This window comes from Diadema antillarum, unplaced genomic scaffold (genome assembly GCF_040938485.1).
Source record: "Diadema antillarum isolate AM-2024a unplaced genomic scaffold, OU_Dant_1.0 scf00000134, whole genome shotgun sequence".
In the NCBI taxonomy this organism is placed as follows: domain Eukaryota; kingdom Metazoa; phylum Echinodermata; class Echinoidea; order Diadematoida; family Diadematidae; genus Diadema; species Diadema antillarum.
The window spans coordinates 4,793,614-4,805,963 of NW_027271023.1; the positions used below are offsets into that span (position 1 = coordinate 4,793,614).

At 36.3% G+C, this 12,350-nt stretch overlaps 1 protein-coding gene across 1 annotated transcript in view; it reads left to right on the forward strand.

The window, feature by feature from the left end:
* Positions 1-436: 436 nt before the first annotated feature.
* The window catches only part of LOC139720864 (cholesterol 24-hydroxylase-like), a 45,424-nt gene continuing 33,510 nt past the window's right edge, over positions 437-12,350 (forward strand). Inside the window, exons 1-8 of the mRNA XM_071632198.1 lie at positions 437-588; positions 1,591-1,665; positions 2,908-2,989; positions 4,065-4,225; positions 7,224-7,362; positions 8,532-8,645; positions 10,654-10,882; positions 12,104-12,176. Of these exons, the coding sequence (XP_071488299.1) occupies positions 437-588; positions 1,591-1,665; positions 2,908-2,989; positions 4,065-4,225; positions 7,224-7,362; positions 8,532-8,645; positions 10,654-10,882; positions 12,104-12,176 (1,025 nt within the window). The remainder of the gene's footprint in view (positions 589-1,590; positions 1,666-2,907; positions 2,990-4,064; positions 4,226-7,223; positions 7,363-8,531; positions 8,646-10,653; positions 10,883-12,103; positions 12,177-12,350) is intronic.

Consider the following 12,350-nt stretch of genomic DNA (forward strand, 5'->3'; position numbering starts at 1 on the left):
AGCGTTAAAACTATTCATTTTTTATGAAGTTGATAATGATAATGAATAACACTTATATAGCTCTTAATACTGATGTTTCTAAGCGCATTTATCCGGATAAAAAATATTGAGGCAAGATACAGCATTATGTACATAATATAACAACAACAACAAAAACAACAATTAGGATTGAGTAAACAGGTAAGTTTTCAACAATGATTTGAACTTATCAATACTTTCAGCATTACGAATATAGAGAGGGAGTTAAGTCCAAAGAGAAACCATGTAGTTTGAAGTAAACACCAAAGGAAAAGTGAACACCTAAAGAAAAATTGACAACAGTAATATAGTCTTGAGGTTTTGTAACTTTATATCTTTTGTGCATCTCATTTTAATTGTTCCATCAGGGCCAATTGGATAGTCGATTAGTATTCTGACTACAAGCCACGGAGCAGCGATGGCCTTCCTTGGCAGTCTTGTATCGGCAGTGATTACTTATGCCATCTTGGTGGTCATTGCGAGTGTTGTAACCCTGTTCGCAGCGTACCTACTTTACATCAAATATACCCACATCAAATATCGCCACATCCCCGGCCCACAAAGGTCTAGGTAAGAAACAGAACAGTTTACAAACGTTTTAACATTATGCAAGTACACGTACTAATGAAAATTACTTATTGTAATTGATCGAGAAGACGATTTTTTTTAACGTACTGGAAGAGGTTCCCTTACATGGGACTGCATGTGTCTGTATTACAATTTTATATCATGGAGTGGGAAGGAGTTTGTTTGCAGACTTTACATTTATGATAATTTAGGTTTAGAGAATTCATCGCAATGACCTTTCCTTTTACCTCCAGCGCAGAGAATAATCGTCAATGTGTTTGTTGGTATGTTTGTGGAAAGCTAAAGCTTTTCAGTATAGATTAGAGTAATGTGTTGATGTATCCTGCTGAAGCATCATCGTTATACTGTTAGATGTTGTATTATCCATGAAACAGCTTTTTTATTGTGTAACTCATCTGTCCTTCCAGTTCAAGTGAGATTTGTGTGCCATCTGTAAACTCCTGTGCTCTTATCTTCTCCTTCGGCATCACAGTAAAGCTATAAAATGACCCAAATATAAGTCATCTGCTCATCTGCAATCTCCACATTAAACAGCAGCAGGAGGCTTACCACTCTGATATTTAAAAAAATAGTGGGCACACTAAATCTGCATAGCTTCAAGGTGTTACAAGTTACAATAATTAATGGGTTGAATTTGCCTCAGAGCTGAGGGAAAGTAGTGGACCTTATATGCCTTCAGCATAAAAATTGACCTTTCACGCATGAAAGTTATCATAACCAAGACTTAAATTGTGAGGCCTATGTCTAAACCTTTGCGTGACATCAGAACTGGGGCATATACCTTAAATGTTTTAAGAGCCTAGGAAAACCCCTGACATAAATTCCACACACTCAGAGGAAATTAATTTCCCCCAGTTGTAAGACTATTTTTCTTTATAGTACCACTTTTTTTGGATTATAAGTTACAGCTTGAATCTAGACATCACTAAACTGAGTTATTCACTGTTTGAGTTTGACTTCTTATTTCTTGCTTTCATCATACAGCTTTATTTTCGGCAATGATGTCATGCTAAAAGAACGCTTGGAAGAGGATGCCATTGGAAAGCTGGTATATGATATGTAAGCCTTCATTATGTCCTAGGTATAAGATACACAATTATAATAAATGTATAATATGATAATAACATGATTTATATATATATATATATATATATATATATATATATTATACTATAATATACACACATATTGAGTAGTTTGTCCACGTGTTGGCGAGATAATAATATAAAAAATAAACAAAACTGGAACAAAGTTCTTAAGTCGCTCGAAAATTTGTGTGCAGAAATAAACCGTTGGTGAATACATGAACTTCACTCCAGTTTTCATATTTGTATATATATATATATATATATATGCTACCAATATACGTCCAGGGAGGTCATGTGTGTATATGCGTGTGTGTGTTTGGGTGTGTGTGTGTGCGTGCTTGTTTTCATAAATGGGGAACTATGAAGCACAAATGTTTTTCTCCTTCGCATGATAGCCTATCAGAGCATCGTCAATTAGCCTTGTGCAATCTTACGTGATCTATGACAGAAAGTCACTGCAAATGCTACTCTTATGCGATACTTTTCTTCTACTTTTTTTTAATCCAAGAAAAAACGAAATCATGCAAGGAGCTCCATTTAAGAGGGTTTATAAGAGAATGCAAGTGAGTGAGATTTGTGATTTTCACTTCTGTGTTGTTTGTACTGCCATGGCGGATGGTATGATGCGCGGTTACATAACAAAACATGTTGTACTACCTCCAAGAGTATAAAATGTTATTATGTTACAAGTTTGAAGCAGGTCAGGGTCGTCCCAGGGTCGTCCCACGTGTCTATATGCATCCTTGCCTTCTTTCTGCCTTCAATATCAGTGGTTTAGTGGGGATATTTCACAACATATAGCTATGAGCAAACGTATATATAAGCATCAGGCATTGTCAGGGGGAAAACATATTTATGCAGGAAATATCTACATGTACTTAGTGATTGTTTGAAATTCTGCGACATCTAGCCTTTTGCAAAGGCAGCGCGCTTTAATTTCAGCACACGCATGCAGAGAACAATCATAGAGATGTATTTCTTTAGTATACATCTCTATGAGAACAATGGACTCGCACACACAGGGCGCGATCTATAGCTGCGAGAGTACTAGTAGCTCTCAGTTCCCATCCGATTTTTGCGTGCGCGCGAGTCAACCGCTCGCCGTATGCGAGTTCATTGCGAGCAGCCTTTGCAAAAGGCTATGTGAACTCTAAGACCGGCATGCTTTTCCCTTCTGTTGTTATTTTCCTCTCTATTTTTTTTTTTTTATCAGGTATCAGAAGTACGGCATGCTTCATAAATTGCAAGTCCTGCATCGTGTTATAATTTTCAACGTCGACTCAAAATTTGTCAAGGTAATGATGGTCGCATGATTTCAGGGTATATATAGGCCTACTTGTAAAATGTTGTGTAGAAGTCATGAAATAATATTTAGAAGTGTAGTACTTTGATGTGACAAATCAAATATAGTAGTACAGCTGTACATTTTTTTTTTCATTGGGATGTATCACAATGACTCCTTCGAAGGGCCAGAGTCTTGTGTGTCTGTCTGTGGTGATATTTACTCTGAGGTGATAACTGATTCTCTTTCATGTGTATATACAGGCTCTTAATAAAGGTATTTCAGGTGAAAATAAAAATAAGGAATGTTATTTTCCATAATTATAATGTACAAAATAAAATCATCTATACACTTCCCTACCCCTCCCGAACGAAAAGTTAAGCGAATTATGTAGCACACACATTGCATTTATGTGTGATCACAGTGAACTTTCTCTCTGTGTTGAAATTGACATGATAAAGTAAATCTAACGAAACAGTCGTCTTTAGAATAAGGTATGAAATCTGTGTCAGAGATATATTATAATACCCCTGGACTTTCATTACCATTTATGATTGTAAAGCTCCTTATGGCTCACTATGAAACGCTCTGTAATGAATTTTTGTTATTTTGTGTGTGTGTGAAGTGACTTTTAGAGTGCACCTATAGAAGTACTTTTAATCTATATGCATAGTGTGATACACTTATTGTGACACCCCCCTTTTTTTGTGAAGGGGACTGCACATAGGTCACTCGTACCATATTTTCCATGCACTTTAAAACTTAATGTTAAATTATTCTTACTCTAAATTTTAAATTCTCTTAAAAAATAATGATAATGATATATTGTTATTACTCTGTAAGTAAATTTCAGTACTCAAAGTGTTAAAGTTAATAATTGGAGTTTTTTAATTCAACATTGGCAAAAGGTTCGAGGAGTGGCAACATTTAAAATGTTGGCTTTACCTTTTTCTCATTTTTAGAGGCAGGCTGAGGGATTTGGGATCTAGAATGTCAGGTCTGTAATAATGGGATGCATGCGAGTTGCCAAATGTGACCTGCCGATAACTGATGGTTTGAATCATTTCCCTTCCCTGCCATGAATGCAGGACCTCTTGACTAATACCCTGCATACGAAGCCGCCCTACGAATGCAAAAAGTTACGGTGGGTGTTTGGCGAGAGAGCAGGTGGCCTTGGGATGATTGCCGAGCTGGACCATAGCAAGTACGAGAGGAAGCGGTCACTGATTAGTCCTGCATTCCACAGAAAGTACGTCTACTGTCACAAGGCTGGATTTTTATTCTTATTTTCATTTTCACTGTTTTGGACAGACAGAAAGATTCCCGTCAATAATTGGATGCTTTTTTAAGGGGCATGTGATGCAATTATACACGACAATAGAATGAATGCCATTATCATTGGTTTTTTTTTCTTCAGTTCAATAGTTCTTTTTTTTTTTACTTCCATCATCAAAAACTAAAAAAAAAGACATGAGTTAAAGCTGTACAAATTATCGATTTGTCTTTCATTCGTCTGATAAGGGCAGGTTTTTTTTTTCACTTTGGCACGGTAACAAAAAAACAAGTAAGTAATCATAACAATGGAAAACAATGTTCGACTAAAATGCCAAGCATGGAAGACATGGAACACTGGATATAAAACAACGGCAGCACCAATTGTTATACCAAGAAAATATATTTATATCAAATTCATGCATATACAATTTATTGTACATTTGCCCGTTGATATACGATGCTGATACTGTAAACAATACTTGCTATGATTTTAGAATGCAAACATATAAGATATTTAACATAGCACATTTTTAGCACAGACGCTATTTGGCCGTTATATGCCGGGAAAATGTGACCAATAAAGAATCAATGTATACAGGCGGCCACACAAAACAATAACGACGACAACAACAACAATAACAATACAAAGCAAAGAAAAAACAGAAATGAAGAAGATGCACACACACAGTTGCTGGACAACGAAGAACGAGGAAAGAGGAGCAGGGAAGAATGGAGAAAGAACAGGAAAAGGAAAGGAATGGAAAGGGTCTTTGGACATGTTACAAAATCTCAAGGACAAGTGAAACATGGGGGATTTTCATGAAAGGAATTACAACTGGTATATATGGAAATCGAATATTTTTAAAGTTTAGATTTGAATGTAATTAACTTAACAAATTCTTTTGAATTATTATCTAAGCTATTTCAAAATCTGGGTCCAGCATAAACAAATGTATTTTGAGTGTGAACAGTTCTCACTCAGGGAAGATTAAATTCTTTGGATTGTCTCGTGGGATAGTTATGCACGTGACTGATACGGTGAAATAAAGAGTGAAATATTTTGGTATAGGTGGTTGCCGTTGTAGTTAAATATAAATTGACCAAAGTGAAATAAATAGAACGCTTTTTATTTTCAGGATTTAATGTTCATGGAACAACTCATCAGTATGTGCTTTGATATGAAGGTTAAAAACCGTATCCGGGCAATTACCCCGAGAGGGCAATTACCCCCCGGCTAAATACTGGTTAGTGGTAAGCTTAGAGTAACGATTAGGGTTAGGGTTAGGGTAAGGGTTAGGAGTTTGAGTTAGGGATAGGATTAGGTTCAGGATTAGGATTAGGATTAGGGCCAGGGGAAGGGTGCGGGGTAATTGCCCAGGGGGTAATTGCCCTAGACCCGTTAAAAACAATTCTGAGCGCTATCTTTTGCAAAACAAAAAGTTTGTCTAGCAATGTCAAATATGTATTCCCCCAAGCAAGAATTCCATAATTTGAATACGGTATTACTAAACTTGAATAAAGCATCATCAGAGCAGAAAAAGGGAGATAATATTTCAATTTATTCATTATACCTATGTTACGTGCGATAACATTACTTCACTGCAAAAAGTCCGGTGTTAAATAGTGAACACCGAGCTGGTGTTAAATTTTCGGTGCTCATTTATGGTGTTAAATTAACACCTACGGGTGTCATTTCCAAATTTAAACGGTTTTTTGAAGAGTTTCTTAGTAACTGCACTTCTTGTTGATTTTTAATTTAAACAAGACGATCAAGAATTTTACATTAAAATACTAGATTTTTGAAAAAATGTGAAAATAAATTTACACCAAAGTAACACCAGCTGGTGTGGTCCCTTATTGAAGCTGGACGGGTGTTAAACCATTGATATTAACACCAGCAAATATCAAATCAACACCATATGGTGTCATTTTTGAATTAACACCAGTACAGTGTCAAAATAACACCAGGTACAGTGTCAAATTAACACCACGAAGTGTCAGGTGAACACTTTTCAACACCATCACAGTGCATTTTTAACACCTGTGGGTGTGGTCCTTTATTGAAGTTTGATCGGTGTTAGATTTAACACCCGTGGTGTTAAATCTAACACCGATGTTTTTACAGTGTTATATCATTCATATGACACTTCTATGCAAGCTTGTTATCTAAGAATTTAAGAATTTAATTTAATTTCTTCTAGGGGAGTAATGTCAAATACAACGTTACCTGGAAGTCTATCTAAGGAATTATTGAAAAACATATACTTTGTCTTTTCATATTTAGTGACAATTTATTTGCATATATCCATTGTGCGACATTCTTTAATTCATAATTCACCGTACTGACAGACTGATTAAAATATCAGGGTATATCGTGATAAATCGTATCAAAAGCCTTGGAAAAGTCCAAGAAGATGCCTGTTGTATGCGAAAATGTATCAAGTGCATGTGTAATTTTTTCCACAAAGGTAAGTAAAGCGTGGGTGGTGTCGTGATTTTCTCTAAATCCAAATTGAACATTCGTAAATACACTACTCATGTAAAAAAATAAACAAATAAGAAACGAACAAATAATTATCGATTTCATCACAATCTGGGCTTTTCCCTGAATTCTTTCAAATTATAAACGGTATCATTAACTTCTTCATATGTGGGGTCCAAAAATTTAGTTTTAGGATTAGGTATATTTAGAAAATCATAAAACACTTTATTAGATAAAGGGATATTTTCGTGATAACATTTTCCCAGCCAATGCATTAAAAAAAATCATTACAAATTTCGGCCGCGCGAACAAATCAAAGTTTTAGGAAAATCTGACAATTAGTTGAAAATGTTTCTACCGGTATGTAAATTTGTGTTCACAGTTCTCTTTGTGCCAAATTGACTTAATGACAGACTTGATGGTTACACAAATCATGTATTGGTGAACACGTACGTAGATTTGTATCTCTGTTATTTTCTCATGCTGCCAGGTATTTAATGGGTCTGATCGAGGAATTCAACACAAGTGCAGACGTTTTCATTCAGAGTCTTATTCCCGTTGCTGATGGCCAACAGGAAGTATGTATGTTGGACAAGTTCAACAATGTCACTCTTGATGGGATAGCAAGGGTAAGCATACTAGCGTTAAATGACTGAAAATTTAGCAAAACCTGAACAAGGGTTGGGGAGCTCTTTAGGGTGGAGTTAATGAATCACTGTATGTAACGAACTCTTTGGGAACGTCATTTGTTTTTCCTTTTGGATTCTTTTTTCTTTCAAGAACCACAAATGTCGTATCCTACACAACCCATCTCCAATCAGCGGTCTTTTTGACCCCCCCCCCCAAAAAAAAACAAACACACAAACAAACAAACAAACAACAACAAACAAACAAACAAGCAAGTAAATGATAACGCACAAAGACGGAAGACAACTACACTGCACATAGGACATAAAAATTAACTCTCTGCGCACAACATGTAGAATCGCCAAATGTGTATTTCTATACAATCTAATAATGGCTTATCATACTGACGTAAGAAAAGAAAAAAAATGTTTTTCAAATTGTATGTGTGTGTATGTGTTTTATGCACTTTTTAAGGAACAGAAGATTGAATGATTTTAATCCTTTCCCCTAGAAATCCATTAGAACAAGCAATTATCATATGAAATTTGTCCTGCAGGTCAGTTTCACAAATGTTGTTGCAGGAGTGTGCAATGTCATCTACTGAATATCGCTCTTTTTCTCGGTTCAAATAAAAACAAATGGATTCAAACTGAATCATGAAACTTTGATTAAGGGACATATCCTATAAATGCATGATAACACACTGATTATATAAACCTCTCTGTGGTGTGCGCATACTCTCTAAAAAAATCGAGTGAAAATATTCACTCTTGAAGGAGTGAACACAAAAAAGAGTGAATTTGAGTGAAAATGTTCATTTTCACTCATTTTAGAGTGACCTCAGGGATCACTCGAAGATTTTGGAGTGATCCCTGAGGTCACTCTAAAATGAACATTTTCACTCAAAATTAACTCCAATTTCACTCTAAATTTACTCTTTTTTGTATTCACTCCTTCAAGAGTGAATATTTTCACTCGATTTTTTTTTTTATAGAGAGATAGGATTGCACGATTATGTTGCTTATGTGAAGGAGCAGTTTGTCAGTCTTCTTCGCGGAGATATATCTTATCTTTTTTTTTCATCATTGATCATCCTCATCACCATTATCACCATCACAATCTTTATCACACATATTTACCTCCATTTTTCGCCTTGCATGTTCTCACACAGGTTGGATTCTCCATGAAGTTGGATGCTTTCGATGATCAAGACTGTCCATTTCCGAAAGCTATCTCTAAGCTTTTGAAGGGGGTGATGGCATCAATGATGAAACCCTGGCTGTGGGTAAGGTCTCAGATGGCTCGAGGAACGAGATAGGAATACCGAAGGTTTATGGGAGAAAGTGAATTACAGCATATACAGCAGAATTATCATAATGATAGTAATGTTACTGTTATTACACAGTACTTTTAACGAAGAGGAAGAAGACAAATAAGAAAAGGGAGGAGGAGGAGGAGAGGAGAAGGTGAAAAATAAGGAGACAAAGACGAAGAAGAAGAAGGAAGAGAAAGAGGAAGACAGAAAAGAAGTTTGTGCACTCCTCAATGGTTAGGAGAATAGTGACTTATCTTATGTATCCATCAGTCCATAGGATGTATCGATAAACAGTTATACTGTATTTAATGCTTCACTTATTGGAGGGGATGGAGTGATCAGCTCTACAGACATGATATGAATGAAGGAGTGGTCACTCGTTATTTTGCATGGAGGGGACTAGACAGTAGAATGCAATGCTATAATGGGAAGGACGAAGGGCGAGAGGAAAGACCGGACATAGGTGGGGTTGGCGGCACTGGACATAGCAACTATGTTGAATCATGCACTGAACATACAGCTTTGGGCAAGATGTTGCATCTCTTATATGTCTCTTACGACCCTTCCTTTCTTACAGTATGAGAAACAATGCAATGCTGCTCTCACTGAGGCTGTTTCCCTCTGTTTAAAAAGGGAAATCCAGTCCAAATATAATTTAGTCTAATCAAAAAAAAAAAACTTTAAAAATTCAGTGGTAGAAATTTGACTGAAATCAGATGAAAAACAAGGAAGTTATGACATTATGAAGTTTTGCTAATTTCTGCAAAACAGTTCTTGTGCAGAGGATGTGGATATGCAAATGAGTGAGCTAGCCATGTCATAACCTCACAATTTTCCATTGATCGTGTACAAAAAAAAAGAGAGGAAATGATGAAAATTCACTGTTTCTGTCATTCATCTTATTCCTAGTTGAATAACTTCAGAATAGTGATCAGTTAGATAGGATTTGAGCCTCGGGCATAATTGCGTTTGAATGAAAAACTGGACATTTCACAATTTTATGTACAAACTTAATATGGTAAGATGTGAGGGGATGACTTGCTCACTTTGCCATTTTCATACTGACCGTTCAAGAACTGTTCTTGAAAAATCAGCAAAACTTCAAAATGTCATAACTTCCTTAGTTTCTACCAGATTTCAATAAAAATTTTACCGTTGAACTCGCAATATTTGACTCGTTTCTGTGAGACTAACTTATATTTGGACTGGAATTCCCCTTTCAAAGAGCAAATGCTTCTCATTACATTGGTGTGAGCAGGAAATGGTATGATTACCACACAGGAAAGAACATCAAACTGACGGTATACAGTGACGTCCTTGAAAGCACTGAGATAAGCGGTAGAAGAGTTCATTACATCACATAGAATTACACAAGGACGACTTCGGCGTACTGTTTTTCGAGTGATCCACATCTCACTACATGTATAACTCCGCTTTACAATAGATCACTCTTTCCATCGCTATATTATTTTTTTTTTGTCACCACTGCAAAGTGAGTTTTATTTCTTTCGTTATGTATTATATATAAATATATATATATACATATATATATATATATATATATGCATTCATATGTATTATTATGATCTAATGATACAAATAATATTATAAATAATTGTACCCAATTTTAGGGACTTTATGGGAAAATGCTGTCAGGATATATGCGGCATTTAAAAAAATGTGGCAGTGATTTTACAGTGGCTTTCTCAATTTTTACTTTTTGTCGCTTTTGCTGTACAGGATATTTACGTTTTTTCACCACCGGAAAGTATACATTGTTTATCTCATTCACATATTTTGTATTTATAATTTATGTTTTGTATACTCCATCTACGTATCACCTTTGGTTAGATGGAAATAAAGTATTGAATTTGATTCAATTAAATCGGTGTATACAGGAAATCAACAATGGCATGTGCAGACATCAGGTTGGCTTCTTGAATATCTTCTCCATGTCTCTATCACTCCATATCTTCAGATGGTACCTAAGGAGGCGGCAAATTTTCGAACCGAAGTGAGAGAGGCGGCTCGTTTCATCCGTAACGCCGGTCGAGACATCATCCTTGAGAGGATTGCAGCCCGTCGGAGGGGAGAAGACGTCCCCAAAGACATCCTGACTCACATCCTGAATGCTTCTGATAACCTCAGCAACCAAGAGTTTGGCATAGAAGAAATGATTGATGAGTTTCTAAGCTTCTTTATAGCAGGTATCCCTAGCTAACAATCATTTGCCAGTGCTGGTTATAATCAAATTATGTAGGAGAGCTTGGAATATTTTGTGATTATTGGCTACTTGCTGCAGCCATGGAGATGATCTCCCTGCTGCGCATCACACTACTGCCAAGAACTACCTAGATGTTTGCACTATTTGTAGCGTTTCCTGAAAATGGAGAATGCATCTACAGTACGTGCGTCACTCCGATAAAACGCTTGAAATCTGTCAATGCACCAAGACAAGAAATTAATGCCAATGTATCTGAGTCACGTGGCACTTGTGGAGTGACAAGCATCAGCCATAATATCAAATGGTAATTAATATTTACACAATTTTAATGGTTTCATTTGAAATGCTGTCAGGATATGATATGCTGTATCTGACACTTACTGCTGTACGTGCTAATCAAATGCTTTAACGGATCTAACAAAAGAGACACAGCTAATGAAGGAACAATGGAAGTTGATAAAGAAAATTAAGGCCTTTGCTCTTAATGCAATTTCAGTTTGGGGCTAAAAAAGGCCAGTCTCATGTAACTCTTTCCAGTAGGGCCTACTTTTTCAGGCCTCCGCCACGAAGTGGCCGGTGCATTAGCCATGCTTCTGTGTTTTGTGAAACCTTTTAAAATGATATGGCAATTGTGGCTGTGTTTTGATGCTAAGCAAGGACAGATAGAACATCACACACACACACACACACACACACACACACATATATATACGCGCACTCGCACACAAATCGTTCAGAAAATTAATGTAAAATTGCCTCTCGATTTAGAATAAAGGTGTTTACAAAGTTTTGCGTTTTGCATAGATCTACCTATGACGTCCGTCACTCTTGATAAAAATGCCTATGGCCACATAAGTTGAGACTTGTGTCCTTCGCATATACCACCATCATTTTAGGGATGTCTTTGAATTTGTTGTGCCCCTTTATGGGCCACCAAGCAACCAGTGGTATAGAACCTGAATAGGGCTTTGAACAGGCAGTATCCTTTGAAAAGAAAGAAAAAAGCAATATACGGGAGAAAAACGCAAACAGCATTAGTGAACAATAGATACCATGTTTTTGTGTTGAAGGCTTCTTTTCAAATGACTGTGTGCATGGGAAACCTCTTTTTAACAACTTACCCTATGTGCTTGTATCGTATTTTCATATAAACGGCCTCTCCTTTTTCCCAATGTCTGGAAATTCTTTGCATTGCAAAACAAAGGTCAAGAAACAACTGGCAATACACTAGCTTTCATCCTCCAGCAGTTGTGCCGATACCCACATGTCTATGAGAAGTGAGTGTTCTTTTTTTTTTTGTATCCTAGCAGGAAAGAACAAAGTGTTACAACAATTATTAAACACAATGTGAAACACATTCTCTCCATATTGTTAAATTTGAAAATTTTAAGAGTGTGAACACATTGTGAATCATTTATTCATAGTGTACAGCAGTACAAGAATATGTGAAT